This window comes from Atractosteus spatula, chromosome 6 (assembly GCF_055471065.1).
Source record: "Atractosteus spatula isolate fAtrSpa1 chromosome 6, fAtrSpa1.hap1, whole genome shotgun sequence".
In the NCBI taxonomy this organism is placed as follows: Eukaryota; Metazoa; Chordata; class Actinopteri; order Semionotiformes; family Lepisosteidae; genus Atractosteus; species Atractosteus spatula.
In genome coordinates this window covers 5,067,946-5,092,229 of record NC_142711.1, presented here as the reverse complement: position 1 = coordinate 5,092,229, position 24,284 = coordinate 5,067,946, and the positions used below count along the sequence as shown (strand labels likewise).

General features: G+C 38.1%; 1 protein-coding gene across 1 annotated transcript; it reads left to right on the top strand.

Annotated features, from left to right (window-relative positions):
• Nucleotides 1-5,973: 5,973 nt before the first annotated feature.
• Nucleotides 5,974-19,322, top strand: LOC148831720 (A-kinase anchor protein 7-like). Its single transcript, XM_088919049.1, has 7 exons — nt 5,974-6,052; nt 7,801-7,893; nt 8,238-8,386; nt 9,201-9,337; nt 13,660-13,817; nt 15,452-15,564; nt 18,885-19,322. The coding sequence occupies exons 1-7, from the start codon at nt 5,974-5,976 to the stop codon at nt 19,320-19,322; spliced, it is 1,167 nt and encodes a 388-aa protein (XP_088775175.1).
• Nucleotides 19,323-24,284: the final 4,962 nt, after the last annotated feature.

The following is a 24,284-nucleotide window of genomic DNA, read 5'->3' as shown; positions in this document are numbered from 1 at the left end:
GTACAGCAATGCAACCAATAAATCAGATTCACAGCCAACCTGCGAGCTGGCTCGTCATCATGATCGGCGTTGATGTGATCTGCGCCCAGGCTAGAGCTGGCTGCAGCTAACCTATCCACCGCGGTTGTTGTAGCGCTGGCTGCAACGTTAGCTGTAAACTCGAGGTTGGGGTCTGGCTCAGGCTGACTGGGTGACAGTCCAGCAGACTTGAAATAACCAGTCAGTCTGGGGATCTTTTTTAGTAGATCCTGCTCACGCTGCTCTTTTAACCGCTGTGCTTTTTGTTTTCGCGCCCCGCTATCATATCGTAACGAACGCGGCCGACAAACAGGTGGTACGAGCCGGTTGCAGCGCGGTGATGGCACCGCCCTCTACTCCCCTGCGCATAACAGGGATGTTGACCGGCTGGGCTAAGGAAGGTCTTCTGTAGCTCAGCCGGCAAGACCCCTGTTGAGCAACGCCAGAGACCCGGAGTTTCTATCACACCTGTTGATTCGAGCCGCCGTAAATGTGCACCAGAGATGACCCAACGGAGTGACACAACAGTGATCTAAAATAAACTTGAACTGCGAGCCCATTGCATCTTACCGATCATCGATTCACAGATTATTCAATGGAGGCCCACTGGTCCATTACAAAAATAATAAAAACCATAATTCTGGCCAATCAGGGGCCCCTAGGGTATAGCCTATGCCAGCCTGTAAATGCAATACAAAACCAAGTAAGGAATTAGGATGCTACAGTTTCTGATTAGAACGGTTTTTCTCAGCAAATCCCATTGTGGTGTTTCAGCAAAATATATTTCAAAGGGGTTCAGCATTAAAAACTACACAAGAGCTTAGACAAGACTTCCCTAATTAGGACCTTATCGAATGTGTCTATTATGCACTTCTGCCGTGAAGATTAGAACATCTTTTCCTATTCAGTTTAAAGCATCTTTTAATTATAAAATGTGTGATAATTTAAATTGCTCATCCTTTAAATTAACATGGTGCTAGCACAAACACAAAGCTGAAAAATATGAGGTGAACTGGGCCCGGGATTGAAATGAATTGGGATTTAAAAATTTTAATGTTAAAATTATTTTCATAAACTGAAACTGAATTCATTTGAAGTTTTTTTAAAAATGAAAAGCATGCTATGTGCTTTAAACTGGTATTATTATTATTATTATTATTATTATTATTATTATTAATAATAATAATAATAATAATAATAATAATAATAATAATAATAATAATAATCATCATCATCATCATCATAATATGTCACAAACACTCATTCTGGTCTACCTAAAGATACTGTAGGCTACAATTTAACAATGCTTTTACCTTATGTCTGAATTAATCTCAGAGGTGAGTTAAACACGTTTTATCCAACCTAAAAATAATCTAGGACAGATTAGTATAACAAACTACTGTATTTTAAAGGCAACCATTATTTTTATTGATTGTTCTACCCCAGTAGCAGTTCTCTTGAAATGGGAGTTCTACTGTGCCCCATGTAAGTATAGATACAACTCAGCCTTTCTTTGGCTTTTCCACAATAACATTACAGTGACTCAAACAGAGCAAGCATTGAAATTCTGGCTTCTTCATCAACTAAAACTCAGTTATGTCGTGGTTAAAGACAGCAATATACTGTTTGTCTAGAGGTTTTCAAAATGTTTTAAAATTCTAAGTATTTGCTGACAAATTCTGGAACAATATGATACGATATTGTCTGATTTGTCGGAATGAAATTTGCATCCAAGCAGCTATGTTTTACACACAGAAAGACCTACAAAATATATAAACAATGTGAATAAGCATTACATTAAAAATAAATATAATGTTACATAAAAGACATCAACCCATACATTATACAGTACAATACATCTACAATAGTAATTATAGATCCTTCCTACAGCAATCCACAGACCTACACCAGAACCTGTTAACACCCCCACAGTCAGCCTAAGACCCTATAATTGCACAATAAACCTCGTTTTGCATGTAACCACTATGTACTATTGTACATTATTGCCCATAATCAATACTCGTTTGTTGATTGAGTAATTTGATAGAGTGCTCTATGAAAAAAATCCTCATTTTGTAAGTCTGCACTGGGGGGTTTCTAAAACATCTGTTTGAAGGCATGCGTTCCTATTCTTCATGCAGAACAAGCAGAGGATCAGTGGAGGTTTTAACGGCTGGTCTCCACACACTCTTAATGTAAGCAGTTTGAAAGTTCTGCCCAGGATGCTGCCCGCTATCTTAGAACACATTTCTCAGGAGTCTGGACATTTTGGCTTTTGTTGCACTGTAAGACTGTTACACCAGACGGTTATTCCATACTGCATGACACTTTGTACCATGGAACTGAACAAAACATGAACAGAATCTGACTACTAGCACAAATAAAGTTAACATGCGCCTTCCAAGACAGATTAGCATCTAACTATATTCCTAGATATTTCTAAGATGTAACTTGCTTAGTGGACTCATTATGAGTTATGACTGGGCAAGGACTTTGGTAAAAAGACAAAAAAAAAACCAATCTCTCCTGTTTTTCTACTTTTTAAAATCAAGGACATTCTCGTCACACCATGCAACCACACTGAATACAGTGTTCTGGTACAATTTGGGGTCGTCATTATCATTCATCAGAGAAAGTAAGGGGGAATCGTCAGAAAATGTGATTAGGAATTGGTTTGGACCATTGGCAACATGATCATTCGTATAGAGAGTTAAGAGCAATGGTGAACTCACATGTCCCCAGGGTGCTGCACAGTTTATTAAATGGACTTACAGTAAGTGTAGTCTGTTCTCTGTCCATTAACAAATACCTGCAATTTGTTAATGGCATAAATTGTTTATAATGAACTTTATGAAAGGCTTTCTTCATTTTTCCTAAGTATATTTTTCATAATGTAAACATAATATCATTTATTGGTCTATAATAACTTGGCACAGTTTTGTAATCCTTTTTACTGATGGGCACCATGCAAGTAATTTTTTATTCAGTGTAAATTGGTCTTTTCTTGAGTGACTGCTAACATGGTGCTAACATGTCTTGTTTTTTTAAATGACAAATAGTAGAATAATAATCTCTATCAGGCCCTGAAGATTTAAAGTGTTTCTAGTACCTGTAAGACATCTGCCTCTTCTTTGCTAAGACAATTTAATACAGAACTTCATCTTTCTTCAGCCTGAGGCATGTTGTTGATTTCTTCCTAAGTAAATATCAGAGTGAGATCTTTAATTACTACTCATACACCCCTTTCATCATCTAAATGTTTACAATTAAAATATCTAAGATACTTTCCTTTATACTTTACTGTTATTGTAATGTTATCATTATAAGTAAAGTGTTTGATATATGCTGTATCCACTGTTATTCTTCATATTATTTTCTGTCTCTCTCTTGACCTTTCTGATATCTTGCTCAGCTGTGCTTGCAATTAAATTTATTCCTTTCCTTGCTGTGAGATGATTGATACTCCCATCGTTACACATTTAGAATTTTTTTTTCTTCAGTCTGTCCCGTACAGTTTCGAAGACCTTGACTCCTGAGTCGCAGGCCTGTTTCTGATGTACAGTACAATGCTGCATCTCCACCTGCTTCATCCTTCCTGCCTCTCTGAATTGCTGTGAATCTAGTGATTTCAAATTCTTCACCATCACTTTGTTAGCCACCTTTCTGGGATTCTAATTCCATCATCACCTCATGCAGTTGCGTCTACATCTTGCAGCTTGTTGCCAACACTCTTGGCATTTAGATATAAGCTCTTAATTACTTTATCCTTTGATGTTTTGTTTTGCCTTGAATTCCCTTTTGGATTCTATTTCCTTTGTATCTTCCTTGCACATTTGTTGGACATTCTTTCAGTTCTTTTCCATTTTAAATTGTTCTGGGATTTCTCTGTAGGTTAGTAGTTAATTTCAATGTAGAAGCGTCTACGCACAGGGAGGGCGATGACGTCAGCGTGTCCAAACTGGCCCCGCTACAGCAGCATGACTTGAATCACTTGCGGCACTTCTTGACGTTGAATAAGGAGAAGTGCCATCCATTTTAATGACAAGGTGTGCAAGTTTGGGGTTTTGAGAAAATTAGCGACAGTCATGTAAAACTGTTTATCACGATGAACTCCCTCTTTGCCTTTAGATCTACACTTCTTTTGTGGGACTGGAGGTGTGTTACTTGTTTAAAGACTAACTGAAAAGAGGTCTATTGTAGATGTACAGCGATAGGGAGTTAACTAATACGATTTTCTATTTAGAAAAGGAATCAGAAAAAAATACATTAAGGTGTTTATCTAAATCTAAAAGTATTTTTGCTAGTTTCAGTGTTTACTGTCATTGTTCTGTTTTAATTTAGGAGGACAGAACTCTGGTGTTGTTGGTGGGGCACTTTGACTCATTTTGCTAAAATGCACAACAAAGGTGATAGATTCATGGGAGCAGATTAAATGTCAGTGATGGGGATTTATTTTAGATTTGTTTCTAATTGGATTTTAAGATTCTGCAACTGCTAATGTTTCGAGGACTTCTTTACTTATTGATAGAATTTCAGTACGATTCTTAATTGCCCTACATTTATAACTCAGTGTGTGAGAGAGAAGATGTAAATAAAGTCACATGTACAGTTGTGTACCCAGTTGCGTTACAGTATTATAACTGTTTGTGAAGCACAGACTAGGATTATGAAATTGATTACATCAATTCAACCCAGGTTAACCCAAAATGAATTTACGTCCCCACTTATGTTGATCGATTCACCAGAACAATCTGTATAGATATAATGCTCAACAATTTTGAGTTGGAGACATGACCGTTTGACTACGGGTTCATACAGAACCATAAATACACTCCATTCTACCCCTCGATTAAAAGTGATACATACTGTATACAATATATACAGAAGAATGTTACAGAAATAGTTTTCCTAAAGAGCAGGTTTTTAACCTAAACGGTTTGTCTTTAATGTTTAGTGCTGCACGATAAACATTAAAATGTTCTTAGCTGAGGTTAAAACAGCTCCGTTTCATCTTGAAACTCCGCGTTAAACAAATCTGTCGCTGGAAATACCGACAGGAAGCATTTACCCATCGATTTTTCTAACTGCTTTTTACAATTCAATTCCCGGCAAGCAACAGCCACAGGAGGCATTATTTCCAACAATCCTGAAACTCGACAAACATGATGCTAAATGACGATTACCAGCTTCACCGGGTACAAAAGCAGTTTCTTAAGAGGTGATTAGCCGAAAGTACGGAAGCGCATTGCGGGGTTTTTTCCCTTGGTGGCAGCAGTGCGCTTCCCTATAAATGATAGTTTAACTTAATAGCCGGATTTTACAAACATTTGCACATTTAAATTGATAAAAGCAAGCTAACGTTGCTGACGAAGAAACTATCGAACTTTGTGTCTACCTGTAAACTGTCATGTTATAGGATAGCAACTAGCCGAAAGGACACACAAATCAGACATCCCAACTTTGACAATTTGATTTCGGGAAGGTCGTCCCTCCCGTGAAAACTTGGGGGGTAAATAAATAATTCGCTGATAGATACTCTAATATATATGCAATACACTATATATACTATAACTCACCAGTCCAGTTGAATAATCTCACTTTCTGTGCAAATATGAGAAGATTCTCAGATGGCTCAAGGCCATATTATATAAACAACAATGCATACAGGGAATATAACTGTAAATCTATAATCGTCTCTCGAATGATATTGAATACAAATGGTAGCCGTTGGAACTTAAGAATCGTTTAAGGCAAGGGCCAATTATGACCTTAACAATCAACGCTTAATTTTAATTGATATCACCTACAAGGTTAAATGCCCACGTTTCTTCATTTTACTAAAATAGCTGTTAATAGCAAGTAAGATCCCTATATCTTTCATTTCTGTTATTTTAATATGCAAATGTTGAATAATAACCTTCGTTTCTCAGGCATATCCTCCAAACACCTGAAAACATGACCAATAGTGACCCAGACACGAATTTATGTGAGAAACAAACAAAAGCTCTTGAGGACTGTTCAAAGGATTACGTTGGTGAGTTACAAGCATTGGCATGAGAAATATGAACGTCGTGATTACGGATCCGACAATCGCACTCCTAGCTTGTGTAGCAAAGGAAGTTAAAACCTAACGGAAGCTTATTCACAGCAGTTATTGGAATATACGTGTCCTGACCGACTCTTTTTTTTTTGTATAAATACATTTGGGATAATTGTTTTACTGGTGAGAACTGAGGGCTCTTTTTGTCATTGTCGTCTTTACCGATATTATGATTGTAATACCAACGATATTGCTGAATGTTGTGTATTTTGAACTACACCTACCAAGGTAGTTGTAGAGTTCTTAACGCTTTTATGGGCAAAGTCATTTTCCATTTTCAGGTAGTTTGCTTACTGTAGATGTGGCTACGTGCCTTGTTGCAGAAACGTGTAAGACTTTTCCAATGAACGGTGGCATAAATCGAGTGTAAAAGGTCACCAAGCTACAAACTGGTTTTAACACGCTTCTTTATGCTTTATACAGAGATTTTTCATCACTTGTTATTTTTTTTTATATCCGATTCTTTTTCTCTAGCCACACATGTTGTATATGAAAGTAGGCGATTTAGTTCTCCTGCTTTACTTTATTCTCGTGCCTTGCAGGAATGCAGCTCAGGTCTGCCACTTCTAACTCCCTACACTTGAGCTCAATACTCATCAGAAGAGGCAGGAAGAGCTGATGCAGTGAAGGATTTAATATCTACAGTACTGACCGCTGTTCTCATACTATAGGCTAGGGGTGTATAATCCAAGCAAGCTGTGATGATCCGCGCGACTACTTATTTTTATTCCCCGTGAGCTCTTGATTTGATGGTTAGGGATTCAGTCAAACCTTCAGATTGAATCCTGAAACGGACAAGTGGCTTGACTGTAACCTTCGCGATTGTAAATTAAACTAGTGCATTTTGCAAGTAAAAAGAGGCAGCGTCCAACACGTTCAGAAATGGAAAACGGAGCTGAACTGCAATCACTGTACCATTTAAAGCTTGAATTATCCAAGGGAGCTGAGCTGGAGCAAAACCCAACAGGTGTGTTGGTGAGCAGGACCGGGGGAGGCGAGAATGTTTTTCATTCGAGTGCAGCTCTTAATGACCTAAACCAGTTTATTAATGGCTTAAAGGGGGGCAGTTTGCCGCTTCTGACAGCTCATTTTAACTCCTCGGGTAATACTGCTTCAGAGACCTAGAAAGCCTGCAGATGTGCTGTCCCTCCAGCACTAGAGTAAGACCCCCCTGCCTCCAGCCCGACTGTGTTGTTCAGGGCTCATGCTAATCCCACATTCACGTCACACTTGCGCTGTTGAAACGGAAACATCTGTAGTCCCAGGCACATGAGTATTTTTTGCTTCATACAGTAAAGACAGAAACTCCGGAGTCATATTATTTTTACATTTTCCAGCATGCCTAAACGTGAATACCAAGAGGAACGTTTAGTTTATCATAATTGAATAGATTCAATTCCAGAAATATCCTGTGTTGCTAGAGTGGTCTGAGCACTTCCTTTTCAAAAATTAACCTTTGTTCTGACAGTAAATTTGCTTTCATCTTTCAATTGCTTTTCATTACTCACTAATATATAGCAATGGGATAACTCAATTACTGTATTTTTAAGTCCATGTGTATAAATGTTTTTATAAATGGGAAATTTTAGGTTTCCAGTTTAATATCTAGGGTAGAAGTCGGGGTTTATGGCTCTGTAAATGAAAAGCGAGGTTGCTTTAATAAAGTTTGTTTGCTCTTCCAGGAGGCCACCAGAATAATCTTCTTGAGCTCTGTCAGAAACAGCTTGCTGAGCTGCCATTTCATAATATTGATGACATCGCAGGTGTTTTTGAAAGTATGATTGGAAAAAATTGAATATTTTTGTGCTTCTTATGGATCTCTTTGTGATGGAGAAAACAGTGGGGAAAAAAATCATAGACAGTTTTGACTATACAATTTTCACTTGAGCTGATAGTTGCCTATAAGCATTAGTATTATTTTAATTTTTGATTTTGTTCTGCCTTATGTACTTCCTCAGCAGGTTTTAACTAACATTTTCAGTGGCCTTAATTGTGCACATCATCATTTTCAGATGCTTGTTAATTTCAAAGTAATGAAGAAGATCAAAATGAAATATACTTGATTTTAATTCTTTGAAATTCTGGGCTTAGTTTTTTTTTTCTCTCCCTGTTTTGTTAGTCAAAGCCAAAAATGTTGTGATGTCCAGGTACAAAAAGAGGGGTTGTTGCAGAAAGAACAAAATGATGGAGAACGGAAAAGAACGTGGACTAAAGTCGCAGTTACAGAGGCCTAATTACTTTGTTTCCATTCCAATCACAGACAAGCAGGTAATGGGAATTTGTACAGCAAGAATTCAAAGAGTCTCGTTTGAGACTGAAGGCTTACAGTTATTCATTTCGTTTTAGCTTTTAAAGTTTCCATCCCGAGTTCATTAGAACCACTGGGTGATGACTAATTCCAAATAGAAAGTCATTTATGTAACGTTGGAGCTCTGCTCTTCTCCTCGTTAGTTACAGGTTGAATGGAACAGTCGTCCCCTTTGCCCTCAGTGGCTCTCAAAATGATGATCAATTCCGCTTCCTGTTTGCTGGGGCTTCCTTCATGTACCAAGTGAGGCTCTGCCTTCGGGATCTTCGCAGCTGGGCTGCTGTTGTTATGTAATCAATGCTTTAGTTTCATTAAAGATTTCAACTCGGCCTCGTCTCCCATCCACAGATAAGTGACGGATGTTACAGTGTTATAACAAATCTGGGTGTTATTAGGGATCTGGAGTTCTGTGTCAGATATTCATGTTGCAAAGGAGGCCATGTCTGTGAAATGTTTGTGGACTATATTTGCAAACCGTTCTGAAATGGTCATATGAGTGTCGCATTGCCTTGTTGGCTTGTCAGATGTACAGTAAAAGTGATCTAAAAATCTAGGTTTTGGGGGGAAGGTATTTCAAGTACTAATAGTTTTGTAATCTTACGTTTTTGCACAGTTAATTTGAATTAGCTTTAGCACTATTTTCAGTGCACTGAATGTGCATGTCCTGTAGCATGTTATACCAAATGCTGTTTATGCTAAGGGAAATAATTCCCTCTAGCTATTATATTTAACTTTTCATAGACATTTTGCCATTAGGAACTGATTTATGTCTAGGTTTTGAGCAAAATTGAAGAAATCCAGAAAGCAATGATTTCTAAGGAGAAGATGCTACGCAAAGCACTGATTCCTTTGGAGAAGATGCATCTGACAGTAATTGTGGCTAACCTGAAGAATGAAGAGATGATCCAAAGGTGAGGAATACCATCTTTATACACCATGTACTGGTGTTGCATAATGCTGCAGTACTATAATATTCACAAATAGATTGATCACACAGGGGGTTAATAAGATTGGTGCCATTATTCATTTGTATGGGGACAATGCAGTCCTGTATTTTCCAGCTCTTTTCCTGCTTTTTCTCCATTTGTATTGCAAATGACCCTGTACTGTACCTCACTGACCCGATCTACTATTTTGTGTTTGAAAGATGTGTTGAACTGTTACACGCATCTAATGGGAAACTTACTGTGTAAAGAATTTTCATCGTATTACAGGTCTGTACTTTATAAATTTGTCCTATATTTCAGTGTCAAGCAGCGAAAACGTGTACCTAATGTTAAAAATGGCCTTTATCTTTTACGTCCTATAAAGGATGTAAAATATTTCATTGTCAAGGCAAATGTTATAATGTTCACAGTAATGTAATTGTCAGCTGAGTAGCCTGAGATTTTTAATGTAAAGCACAGGTTAGCCTCCGCTCCACTCTGTACAGTCCTGTAGTCCCGTAGCCCCGCCCCCAGGCGCTCTTCCCAGCCCGCCTTGCGTGCGCATGGCTGAAGCGCCCCGGTGGCGCTAGACTATTAAACCAAAATGCTTTGCTAAATCAATTGATTGTGAAATATTAAGTAAGCCTTTGATAAGCCCCTTGCCTGCAAAATAACCAGTAATCAGTGATGTTTACACAGTTTACAGATTTCATCCTGATGGAGATGCATGTCAGAGCCCACGCTTCTTTTTGCCTGCAGCAGATCGACTTCTGCCCGTGTTCATTCAGTAGGGTTAGTCCGGGTGTAGCCTGAGTTAAGCTTTTAAGTTTTTCCTTATCGTTGTTAAAGTTGCTTGTGATGAGGCTGGATTCACACAGCAAAATATTATTTATAAAAAAAGCTTTTATAGCGCTGTTTGTCTAAAATAAAACACTTTAAGCTATAAAAATTAGAGCCTTCCTTATGGCGATATGCCATTCTATCAAGCAGACTATTGTTCTTGCCAGACATCAGACAGTAATAATATACTGTAAGTGGATGCGAGATCAGTGCGGATGCACCTGAAAACTGTACTCGGGGAAACACTTGACTATAACCAGGAGACTGGTTTCTCCTTTTGAGACCCAAAGTAGTAAACAGTGAATGAACATGAAAGTGTTTTGTTTTGAAGTTATGCTGGTAATGCAGGCTAACAGACAGCACCGAGACTGTAATTGACTAAAATTGATCTATGGTGCCTTTGATGTAGTTCAGCCTCTAAAAATTTATGAAAAGACATCTGCTGTTTTGCTGCCATTTGATCGATGTTCACACCTCTTCTAAAAAAATCCTAATATGTACAGTAACTGTACTGAGATTTGTTGAAAAAAAAGCTAAGAGAATATTAATGTTTTTTTTTTGGTGTGCATTTGGCTAGAAGCCTAACAAACAGGTTCGTTTGTTATTAAATGCATTTTTTTGTCACTTGAGAATGTTATAAAGTGGAAATGAGTCGATATTTCTTTTTTTAATGTAATACCTTGTGTTCGCAGCAGATCTGGTGGACGAGAGAGAAAATACTTCAATTGAGTTCAGGTGGCACTTAGACGGAGCGTCTTGTGCAATTCCAGAGTGGAGTTTTAACAGGACACTGTTGTGATCCCCCTACTCTAAAGACCATAGCCATGAAATATTTAAAGCACTCAGGACATCAGTTTAGCATCCCATCCAAGGGATGAATCTCCTACACTACGGTGTTTCTTGATTCCATGCTGGCGACTTGGCTCAGAAATTCTGGTCCAGAGAGAAACGTGCCACCAATACCACTTAGAAAAACAGCCTGGTTGACTTGGACTGAGACAGGCCCGGTCTTGAATCACTCTAAAGCTTTGACCAACTCGGTCTCCAAGGTGACAGTGCTGCTGTCCGGCACTGCCAGGTTGCACCCATTGCTTAAAACAATGTGGTCCTGCACTCTGCCAATGGTGATTGAGTACAACCACAGAAGAAAAAGCTGTGTAACTGAAATGGTTATAAGTACATTTTAGCTTTAATTTGTAAACTCTTGCCGTGATACCTGTTGTGGGGGGCAATGGAATGACCTGTAAATTAAAGAAACTTTTAATATTGAAATAGACAGATTTCATATACACCTGCACTAGACCATTAAATGATGTTATGAATACTTTGGTTTACACCATGTTAATCTCAATTTGCAGCTACAGTAATTCCATGGCTTAGGGTTGAAAGATCTTTCACTAATACAGTAGTCAGTTATTCAGTGTAATGGCAGAATTATTTTCTGTGGAATAAGAATCTAGCATTTTATATAGAGTTGTTCCAAACACATTACGATCTGCCCATGTTCACTAAATCAGTAACGTTAAGGCACAGTAACTGGCATGGTTATTGAATTGTACATTTGATCATGTGTAGGAGCACTATGATTAATATTTATGGTTCATACAGGGCAGGGAACCCTACCATATGATCTAAATGTACCTGATAAGTAGAGAAAAACCTTTCACAGTTTGGTAATGAAGTACTAATACTAATTTACATACATTTCTGTTGGGTAGAGATCTAAACAGAGGAACAGGTAATTGAGTTTTTCTTAAATTCTGAAGACCAAAATAGACTTTGTGATGGAAATATCTTTGTGTGGGTTGCCAATAAGTATTCATGCAATGTTTCTGCTATTAGTAGTCTCCAACATCACTGTGCTTAAAACACAAAATCCAGCAGTAGTTTGTAAGGGTCCCAGTTGAGCTTTCAATTGATTTCTTGCCTTCAATATTTAGTGAAGTCTGATTTCTGTTTGATAGAATATTTATATTATTACAGTTCCATTCATATTGTTAATCATTTTAAATTATATTTTGCATGGTTAGCATATGGAGAAAGTGGTGTCAATTAAGAGTTATTAGTAATAAAACTAACTTCATGAATTTCCTATGAGATGTGTGTTTAATCTATCATCTCATCCAAAAGTCATTTTCCTGGATGAATAACAGTCCCACAAAAGACCAGCAATAAGTGGTAATTTAAATCACCAAAACCAGTTAGTGGTTGAAGAATTGAATAGGAGCTCAGATGGAGCAAAAGCCTGTTTATCTTGCTGCTCTCTGGTATTAGTGGTGTTGCTCTAAAAATGGCTGGTGATTTGGAGAATTTGACAGCTTTGGAATCTGAGAGGAGAGCTCTCTGAGCCTGGACACATCTGAAGACTCTGGCAGGATAACAATTTTGACATGTGCACCAATCACCAGTTCCAGACATGTCAGTAGATTTAAAAACTGTGCCAAATATCATTTAAAGGCTTTCCTTTGGTAAAAACAGTTCAATGATATGAATTGCCTGTTGTGTTAAGATAAAAACAGGTTAGGGGAGTGTTCTGTGAACCTTTTAAAAGGGTGTTAATTTTATCCATAGGTGCAAAAGAAGGAATTGCCTAACTGTTATGAAGACATGCTGTGACTGTAATTTTCATTATGCACTTTTCAGTGTCCTGGTTCTTGGGTCCCAGTGTGATGTGCATGATGGAATTAAAATCCCTTTTTATGTGCCTTTCTTGAAGTTAACTGGTTGAGTGAACACCTTATGCCTGCTGCTTCACTGTGCCCTGCTGAAGCATTGATTACCAGCCAGGAATAATGTTCACTTACTCTGGAGTCTCTACTCTTACTCTTTCATTTCACTTCAGTACAGTTTGTATGATTTACATTTTATATGTAGATGTTAACATTTACATGCAGTTATCAGAATTAAAGTCCATAATGGTATTCCATCAGACCTCGAAAATCTGAATGAATCTTTAATGTTTTAACAATGAAAAGGCTCCAGGGTTTTTCTCAATTATTCTTGTCAATTCAGTACACTGGCTGTTGTTAAATTAAAATGGCAATTGATTTATTAATTACAGTCTTAATGCAATTGTTATTAATCAAGATAACCTTTGAAAATTCAAATTCAGCCATAAAGTAAAAGTGGTACAGTAAAAAGTCATTTTTATTATTTTCTACTAAAATGATACTGTGGTGCTACTGTTATTTTATCCAAATTGTTACTGTTGGAATTACTTCATAAGCCTTTGTGTATGATTTATTTTTGTCTCGGCTAAAAACAAAGTAAGGTAGCTATTTAACAAAGTGCCATTTTTTAATGGCAGGATTGTTAAATTAAGAATGATGTTTAACTGCTGTTTCTGCACCCAGGGGAAATCATCTACAGCAGTTTTGATTCCTGCCTTTGCTGGCTTCTTGAAAGTGATGCACTCTGGCAGCCAAAGGTTCACTTGACGTTTTGCTCTAAATGGTTGCTCTCTGCAGGGCTGCAGACGCATTAAAGCAATGCAAAAATCAACTGGACACGATCTTGCTGGGCAGGCTGCCCCAGATGACATTTCATGGGATTGACCAGTTTAACAATAAAGTGGTCTACATCAAAATGACAGAGGAAGAGCACCCGATACTCTGTCAAATGGCAGGTGAGTAAATGTGTTGAATACAGGTACTCGGAGGATGTTGGCATAAATGTTTTTGTGTTGGGGGAACTTAGTGTTATGAATTGTCATTTTTGATCTGTCCAACTATACACCAACTGCCTTGCACACCTGTCTCTTACTTTTAACTGTTACCTTTCTTTTAGCAGTCTTATTTTCTTCTGTTTTTTTTTGTGGGTTTGAATATTTATGCAATAGCAACCTTTCCATTTTTCTATCATAGTATTTGTTTACTTATGGTTTTTTTTTGCTGTGGTGTAGGTGTGTACAGTAGAATACCCATTGCTTCTTCAAACTGTCATGATTACACATTTTAAAGCAATGAGTTTGTGAAAACTGTGCAAGTCGCTTAATACAGTACTTGTACAGTGTACTGGAACCGATTGTCCATTAGTTATTTAAGTTTAATTCTATAAGAGTAAACTTAATCCAGATTTATTCAATTTGCTGCAGACTTCACATTTGCATTGAAACACTTAAAGTCAAACATTTGTGTTTGCCTGTATTGACATGTAGAGATTATGACTCAATAAGTGTTATTGTAGATAATTACAGTACATCAAACCTCATTTCAGATTTATTATAAAGGGTTTTGCAGGTAACACCTCTGATTGATAGAATTCCAGAACATGTAACAATAGCAGAAAGCCTCAAGATTTCTCTATAGCTTAATCCTGTATTGTAGAAAGCATGTTTTATGCCATCTGGAGGTAATTTAAAAAACAGTGGTTAATTGAAGATGATACAGAGCCAGGTGCCCCCTTGACACCTTGGTGGTGGAGAGTTCTTAAATACATCCTCTTCATTCATCCTTGTCATCACACATTCATAGTGACGCATCTGTGATTCAAAGAAATTTAAGTCATTGTCAGTCATTAAGACTTGAATTGGTTTCTTACATTTCTGGTGTGATGTGATCCTGCACTTAACATGTATTTATACTTGAGCTCTGAAGATAACTTTAGCAAAAGCTTTTTAATGAGCAGTGGTTTCTATGAGGTTAAAAAATATCTTCATGCAAAATGGAGAAAATGACTATACAGACTAAATGAACAGCATATAATGCATGAATTTCTTCTTAATGGCAAGGGTACATTTTCTAATAGTAGATATTTTTGCTATGCATGTAACTATGGGCAAATATACAGTACAAAACACAATTGGCTTGCTGACTGGCTCCAGGTTAATAAATGTGCTTCTGTTCCAAATAAGTAAACTGACAAAACTCTTGCTTGAAATAAAAAGGATATATTATGTAATATACAAACAAAATATCTTCCTTGCTTTCATTCTTTACTTTCTGTTTAAGATATCCTCTTTTGCGTTAACGTTGTGTGAACTCTTTCCCTGAAATGAGGAATATACTGTACTAATTAGTTCTTCACTTCATTTTGGTGGTGATTAAAATTGAAGAAAATGTGTAAAATCCATTGCTTGTCAGTATCTGGTCAAAGAGGAGGTATAAGTGGTTAAGGAATTATCCGTCTTTACTTATCCTCTTGGTTTTATGCATAGAGGTTCAAGGGTGGGTTAACAGCCATTATTTCATAGTTCAGTGAAAGTTTGTTGCTTGGATCTAAAATCTAATCTAACTTTTTTTTTTCTCTGATTTCTGTCAGAAACTGTGAAAACAACCTTTGAAGAGATGGGGGTTGATATTACCGGAAGCAAAGATTTTAAACCTCATCTGACAGTTTTGAAGCTATCCAAAGCACCAGCACTCAGACATAGGGTAAACTACTTGGATCATTTGCAAGAACTTCGATGTCTGGCTCTGAGAGCGAAGTAACGTGTGCATCAGTGCTGACTGTGCAGTCAGCAGCCATATCACCCTGAGGCTCACCGCTGGCAGCCCACTGCAGCCCAGCCTGGCCAGTACCTGGATGGGAGACCTCCTGGGAAAAACTAAGGCTGCTGCTGGAAGAGGTGTTAGTGGAGCCAGCAGGGGGCGCTCACCCTGCGGTCCATGTGGGTCCTCATGCCCCAGTATAGTGACGGGGACACTATACCGTACACAGATGCCGTCCTTTGGATGAGATGTAAAACTGAGGTCCTGACTCTCTGTGGTCATTAAAAATGCCGGGGCGTTTCTCAAAAAGAGTAGGGGTGTAACCCCGGTGTCCTGGCCAAATTTCCCATTGGCCCTTACCAATCATGGCCTCCTAATAATCCCCATCTATGAACTGGCTTCATTACTCTGCTCTCCTCCCCACTGAGAGCTGATGTGTGGGGAGTGTACTGGCGCACTATGGCTGCCGTCGCATCATCCAGGTGGGGCTGCACACTGGGGGTGGTGGAGGGGATCCCTGTTACCTGTAAAGCACTTTGAGTGGAGTGTCCAGAAAAGCACTATATAAGTGTAAGCAATTATTATCTGGATTGGAGAATGTAATGACAATGGGACTGCCACTAGAGTAATTGAGATGGCTTCAGTGACCGTGACTCGCCTAATATGAATGACACATTAGTCACTCATGATAGTGGATTGTGTTGGAATCTTCACATCGCTTGTGGGCCGTGACTTGTTGTTGGGAGTTTTTTTGGGGTGTCAGTAAAACCGTGGTTAGTATTCCCAGAACAGTGACTTCCAAACTTGGTCTTGTGGTAACATTGTGTCCTCAGGCCTTTTCTCCTGTCAGGTTCCTCATTGCAGACAAATTGATCTAAATTTCTAACTTGTTTACTTTCGGCTCCCGACAGAGCTGTGGTGGGCTTGTAATTGGTGTCAATGCTAGGTCATTTTCTGAGTTCAGAACTACACTCTTTCAGGCATTAGCTGCTATGTAACCAATTAAACGCAAGTAGGAGGGAAAAGAGAACAGTTTTTTTTTCCGTTTCTATCTATATAAGCATTTTCTAATCTAAATATAACTAGTAAGTGTGTTGATTTTTGCTTTTGTGGATTGTACAGAATTGACTTGATTATTGTAAGAAATAGAAGGGGTGCCCTCTTGTGGTTGATCTGGATTCAGTATTTGAAGAGCACATCGTGTTGAGAAGCAAATTTCATGTTATTTCCAGAGTACCGGCATTACAGGAAATATTGAAAGAACCAGTTCCATTTAAAATATCGCCTTTGACTACAGTTTATGTTCCAGGTTTAAAGAGATGCTTTTAGAGAGGTAATTCCTGATGGCTCCTGTAATCCTGTTCCCCATAAAAGGCATCGTCCTCTTAAAAAAAAAAATAAATAAAAGTGGGCAAGGAAAGAGTGATAATGATAAACCATATATCTTACAGTGCTTTTCAGGACGCAACCTCTCAGAGCCTTACCACAAAGCTCTCAAACAAAAGAAATGTATATTCATGAATCAAGCCATTAAAAGCTAGACGGCTCATGAAAATGCCGTCTTCAGAGAGGTATTGAAGATGCCAATTTACCTGCAAGATCTTTTATAGGCTGGGGGACCATTCCACAGCCCTGTGACGGTAGAACAGGGGGTAATGTCTCCCAGCGTTCAGAGCCTTGGAATGCGGAGCTCAAAGAAGGCCAGTGGTGTGTAGGGACTCGGCAGTTCGCTAATGCCAACAGGGGTCAGACTGTTCAGCCCTTTAAATCCGAGCAGTAATATTTGAAATAAGATTCAGAAATCGGCTGGGAGCTAGTGCCAGAATGCTACAATATGCTCCATCATTTTAAAACGCTCTGAACTCAGTTTCCGAAATCTTTTATCTTTTAGGAATATTCTGCAGTTCATTCCTTTCTCCGCACTTTCACCTCGCCATCATTTTGGTAGAGGTTTATCTGTCCAGGTGGCTGTGAAGGAGAGGTTTGCTTCCTGTGGTGTAGCCTGTCCAATTCTGCAGCATCACTCGCTTTAGAGTTTTTCTTCACGGCTCGGATGCTTTTTCTATCGTCAACTGGAGTTGTTCTCCTCGCCCAGCCTGGTTGTTTGCTCGGCACATCAGTGGTGTCCTCCTTTCAAGATACTCCGTTGAGTTTGCCATGTCCAGTTTGGTGTTTGTGCTACAGTATGGTTTCAATTTTTCTCAACTCTTTCCTTTCATAGACAGTTCTATAGTTATGCTGGTTTAGGCGTGCTGAATCAAAAGGCAGGCCTAAGGTAAGCGCAAAGGCTAAGTCTAGCACTACACATACCCAGCTCTTCATTGCGCACGGTCAGTGCACCAGGAAACGCCTGGCAGCCACTTGTCCCATTACTTCTGTTCACCTGAGATGTGGGGGATTGAACACAGTGTGCAATTGTTCTAAAATGGTAAAACATATAAGCACAGAAATAAATGGTGACATTCTGTACTTTTGACTCATATTCAGCTTTTCCCCTAAAACCCAAATTGTTTGAGTAGGCAGAGAAAATGGCAACTTTGACTTTGCTGTCCCAGTACTTACTGTATGGTGGGCACTGTAATTTGACTTTTGTTGGGGAATTTGAACTTGAGGAACAAGGTTTCATTTTATTACGATGTTGTGGGTGATAAGGAATCTAAGCTTTTTTGATGCCTGGTGATCTTAGTCATTTGTCAGTCTTTGTTTATAAAGTATGTGCATATTATAACAGTCATTTATGAATTATTCATTGGAATGCAAAAGGTAATGTCTCATCTGTAATTCTTTTTTATACAGCATTATGAGACTACTCATCATTTGTTTAAAGCCTACTTTAATCTTGTTGCTGGAGGGTATCATGTAATCCTGAAATCAGCTCCTTTGATGTTTTTTTTAACTTTTGATGATTTGCCTTTAAAATTAAACACTTTGTACATCTGATTTTCAAATACCTAAATCTTAAGAATGAGAGTTTGCTAAATACACTTTCACACGCATCAGTCTTGTGGGCATCACATCTGTAAACCTCAATTGCCAGTGAAGAACTTGAGTCAGTGTTATTTTTAAGCGAAGCCTTAAGGAGCAATTGTATGTGGACACATTGACTTGAAATTGGCTTTAATTTTGGAAACTTGTCAAAAAAATCCTAAACCATTGACCCATTCCCTGTGTGTAGGATTTCCAATGGTTTATTTTTAATATAGAACACTCAAATGAATTAAGATTGGAGTGCATTAAAACCATTTTTATTTGCATTCTCTTAGAGGATTAGGACAATTTTGTATGAAGAATATGAAGACGTCATGTTTGGCACACAGACGTTGACTCGTATCGACCTCTGCTCAATGAGGAAGAAACAGGCCTCTGGTCATTACCACTGCGAGAGCTCGATTCTCTGGGATCCCTGTGGTGGAAGTGTTGTGGAATCGGCTCTTTCGGCCTCCGTGACGGTTCCCTGCGTTGCTGAAGAGGCGGAATCCACACCCGATGTTCTCGGTCGAAGTCCGTGTGCAGAACAGGAATCTGCCCACGACTCGCCCCTGAGGCCGACCGCAGAAAACCAAGATCCCCCCGCTGTCGAAAAAACACGTGAAGGCGAGAACCTGGACTCGGAGATGTCTGCTGATGAGAAGACGGATGCAGCTTCTGTTGAAGAGCCCCACAGCGTTCCAGACAAAATCAAAAACGACAAAACGCCTTAAGAAATTGAATTATTTGGATTTAGTGATAATTAGATGCACGAAGTGAGTTTAATTTATGTGATAAAGAGAATATTCAGTAAAATGACCCTTTTTCTTTTTGTGGAAAAAAATCCAGTAAATATATAGGTTCTATATATGCTTTTTTTAATTACTTCTGTATGTACATTGTTGCTCTTTGTTTTACAAAATGTGAGGGAATGATTTTGACATTTCAGTAAAGATGGTATCTTTTTTTTGTGTGTGCCACGAAGTGTAGCAGATGTGGTTGCATCGTATTGATCAAAATGTGTATTTTAGAGAAGATGGCAGTTTATTATAAATCTTTGTTTTCCTACAAGGGTTGTAGAAAATAAATGCATTTTGGCTAAGACCAATGCAGTTTGGTTATTCTTTCACAAATTCTGATATTTATGGAAAGGTGATAATTGATTTAAAAGGTTTAGTTATTTTTTTTATGGGAAAATAAATTCCTATCTCTTTTAAGTAAATTAGTTCATTTGACTGACTTTCTAAGTATGCAATTCATTTCCCACTTATTAATGGAGACTTTCTGACTTTAAAACCAAATTTAGAGATTTAACTACTTAACACACGTCTTAAGAACGGGTGCTGTGAGACTCTTTGCACTTCATTTCTGAGCTAATAAGAACGAGCTGCTAGATGAGAGCATACCGTATACCTGTAGATCATGACAGGACGGATAGTATAATGGCCATCTCAAATGTTCTGATTTGTTCACTTCTATAAACGGGCATCTTCCAATGATTTGAAGAGAGATTTTTCCAACGACAACAGTTATGGGTGGATTCATCTGGTTGTGGAAGGAACTCCATGTTGGGCGAAGTGAATGTCAACAATGCTGGACGTGTATTGTGTAGAGTCGCTGTCCTAAAGACAGACTAGTCTAGTGTTTGGTGACTCTTGCCGGCGTGCTGCTTTCATTTTATTTTAAAAATAGGGCTCCAAAGAGCAACTACTCATTTACTTTTGCTTTCGCTGAAAATCGCATTTCTTACATCAAATGCAGAGGTCGGTTTCGATTCGGTATTCCCACCGCCTTCATGCAATGACATATTTTTTCCAGTAGATGGCACTGTAAGAAAAGCGGTTGCAGTGCTATTTATAGAAAGTTGCCATTATCCGCAAGACAAAGAGAATCCAGGGGTAATTGCAAAATTTATCAACTGAATTATTGCAATGTATATAGCATTTATTGGGGGGAAAAACTTGTATTGTTAGTGTTGTGTACTGGAAGAAGTAATGCAATTGTAATCATGAAAACCACCACCTTGAAAACACCCGTTAATTCCGATTTGTTATTCAGGGTGCCTGCTCTTTTCCTGTAGGGTGCGGGTTATGTATGACTTTCTAGAAAACCGACTGTTTTGTAACAGGCACACTGGGAATTCGGCTGTCATTGGTGATTATCTGAAAAGGTGGAAGAAGCCATTGTATGGATGTAGTTATATAAACAGATTCAGTTATTATGTAAGTGGGAGGAAAGGCTACCAAGGGCTTTCGAGTGAATGCCTTTCTTCCGCCCTTGTTAATAATTTGCAATGACACAATTACAGCTTTAAACGGGCTGTACAATAATGTGGGGGCTTCGCTTTGTAAACTTGAAAGAAGATGAGTGTATAGGACTGAATTTGTAAAACCCTTGTATTTATTTTGGGATACTTTTAATGTATTCAAGTATAATATTGTAAAATATTCATACTCTAAATACAGTAGTAAGGCTGCATAAGAATGCAAAAATTGTATATTTCCTTTTCCATTTAATCTTTCCTATCTCATTGTGCTACCGTTAGCAGTAATTGCAGTCTTACAGGCACATTGCTTTTGTGAAAACTTTATTGCCAGAGTTGCATCAAATCTTTGCACTAAAACCTTGTCCTTAGTACTCTGTTGTGGATAATATGGTTAAGTATTACAGAATTTCTTAATATTCTATTTATTTTAATATTAAAATTACACTTTGTCAAATTCTTATTTATTAACAATGTTATATGATAACTGGGATTTGCATCAAACTCCTAATAAATCAAATATTGTATGTCGTTGCTTCAATGTGTTAAGAAAATGTAGCCGCATAATCTTCTAGACAATGTTACCCTTCTCCTGAGATTGCAGGGCTGAGAAAGACTCAACTACAGTAAATGCTGGCTGAAAACATCAAGGGCAGGTTAACAGTTTCTGCAGGGTTTCGCCGTGATTGTTGAAAAAATCACGGTAGATCTTTAATCCATTTATTTGCAAGTTGTATTTCAATTTTAATGACTAAATAATTTAACATTCCACAGTTTGCTAGCTTGAACTCCCATTATCATCTCCTTTATTCCGTTCTTAGTCTGTCTGCTCCCTGTACTCACAAAGCTTCATATTCTACTCTCTATGTTTCTCTCTCCCTCCATCTCCCACAAAACTGTAAGAAAGCTCCACCATGAAATATTTTCTTCTTTTACTTTTCCTAATGCACAAAACCTATTGATGCAGCTTCCCTAACTGAACGTATATCATGATTACTGTATTTTAATGCATATTAATTATTGCAGTTAAGTTAAGTGTTACGTATTATTGTATTGTGAACAACAAGCACATGTACAGTATTGAAGGGTGAAAGCCAAAGGAGAATGCTTACTTGCAACTACTGTATGTAGTTGTGTAGCTGTGTAGCTTGCCTCCAGAAATCAGACTTGAAGGTTGTAATGAAAATAGACTATTGCGTCTGCTATGTCCCTAGGTAGAATGGTAGCAGTTTAGGATCTGGGCGATTGAATAGAAAACAAAATCTCTGTCTTTGTGATGAGTGTAAAGCTTGGATGTTGAGAAATTGAGAAAATGTTTTTAATCAAATACAGCAGGATATTGACACAATTCAATTTCTGGACAGGAGGATTTGAGAGAAGGTGTGTTTTCATGCAGAGAGCAAAGGAGCAGTGGAAAAGACGAAGTCTTGAAACATACGTATGGCTGGCAACTGTGTTCTGAAAAAGAGGAGGACCCAGCCCTCATGTTACAGTTAAAGGTGTTGAAGTTTCTTCTGGAAGCAGGATGGTTGTAATATTTGTTCATAATGTTACACAAATAATCCTAATCCCTCACCATGCTAGTTCCTATTCCATTGCACATTTCCCCTCATTTCCATTTCATATTTGCTGGTAGTACATGTGCTTCAAAACAAAAGAGGTGTACATGAAAATGATATTACTGTATGTCCACTGAGTTCAGTCATTGCGTTCTTGTTTTTGTGGAGGAAGTCTAAGATGTTGTGCCATATCATTATTCGCATATTATCTTATACTCCTCCACATGCCAGGGAAACATTCTAGTGATGCTTTTTAATTATTTACTGTGTATTTTCTGGGTTTAATTATTGAAGCATGTGCATATTAAGCAATTAATAACCCTAATTATAGGGTTTTAAAATGTTTTCCTTCGTTGTTATTTCATTTCTCTTCTCCTGTATAAAGGTGGGAGTTCCTGTACTTCTGCTCTCTGTCTTGCTCCCACCTCTCCTTAGAGATCAACACACACCTGTACTGTATTAAAGGACAGTAAACCCTGGTGAGCCTGCAGGTCTTCTCACAGACACAGACAGGACTGGTGCAGTATCATGAGTGGTAATTCTCTATATGTGTTCGCGTAACAGCTAAAAAAGGGTTGCCTATGCTGTATGTAAGATTCAGGTTACATAAAAACCCAACTCTTACGTAACCTGGGGAGTGGGTGTACACTTAAAATGTTATTAAATGCTAAGAGATATTTTCGGTATTTCTGTCAAATTACAATGAGATGAGATGATGAATATAAAGGGATAGAGTACTCAGTATTGTAGAGTTTGGAGTTATCTCTCCTGGCAGAGGAAATAACAGCCCCGGCCATAAGTACGTTCATGGGGGGTCTGGCAAACCTGACCTTACAGTCAGGACTCCCATTTCCTCAGCCGGCCAAGTGAACGTCACTTGTGAGGAATGAGCCAGGGAGCTGCTGCAAGGGTGAAGATGGAGTAGAGGCGGGGGGCTAGAAAATACAGAGTTGTGTGCAGCAGGCGAGATTACAACTTTACCTCTCCTGGACTTCTGTTCAACACCTTCACCCTATTTCATTCTTTAGATATTATATTTTATATGATACCTTTTCCAAATGCTTTTAAAGTGTATCCATTTGTGTCCAAATAGAAAGAAATCCAGCAATGTTCAGTGGCTATCGGATGCAAAAGAGTCTCTTTCTTAAAGTACAACATCTGTTGCTATCGCATTTCTTTTCGTCATATATTGTTTGATATTGTTTTAACAGCAGTAATACCAATGTCTCGTTTTTCATAAATGTGATATTACAGCTCATAACAGATATGTGTATTTTCTTCCCTCCTGTTTAGTTTTCCTGCATCCATGTTTACTGCTCAGTAACTGAATCCTACTGACTTACTATACCAACTTAATCTTTAAGTAAGTTAGAAAGAATTTAAGTTAATAAGAATTTTCACGGAAAATGGGAATTTTCTGTATATTCAGCACTCTGCAGGTGAATATTGAACAGTGACCCCTGGGAGGCAAGCAAGTATTTTTCAAACGGTTCCACCAGGAATGCATTCAGAATCTAGCATGGAAAATCTTCAAAGTGCAACCCAATAAGAAAATTTCCACTGAATGGTCTTACGATTTTCATGGCTTCATCTAAATTTAGTACATACTGTATGAAAGGTTACAAATAAGGAAGCCATTCAGCCTGTTTGGGAGTTAGTAATTCATGAATTTCTTGAAAGAAGACAGCATATGTGAACAAAACAATACTGAATAACCTTGTATTCTTATGCTTTGTAGACAAGGTGAATAAATGTTAAGAGACCAATCCGACTTTTAGTTCACTGAATCCTTGACACATTCAGTTTGAAAGCAAATAGATAAATGTTCAGAAGTGAGAGTAGAACATATCACAGATTGAAAGTTTTTTTATTCC

Excerpts from the sequence above, each read along its gene's own strand:
- LOC148831720 (XM_088919049.1), top strand. The coding sequence starts at position 5,974 with ATGACCAATAGTGACCCAGACACGAATTTATGTGAGAAACAAACAAAA. Across the intron at positions 9,338-13,659 it reads AATGAAGAGATGATCCAAAG|GGCTGCAGACGCATTAAAGC; the intron begins GTGAGGAATACC and ends TGCTCTCTGCAG. Across the intron at positions 13,818-15,451 it reads GATACTCTGTCAAATGGCAG|AAACTGTGAAAACAACCTTT; the intron begins GTGAGTAAATGT and ends GATTTCTGTCAG.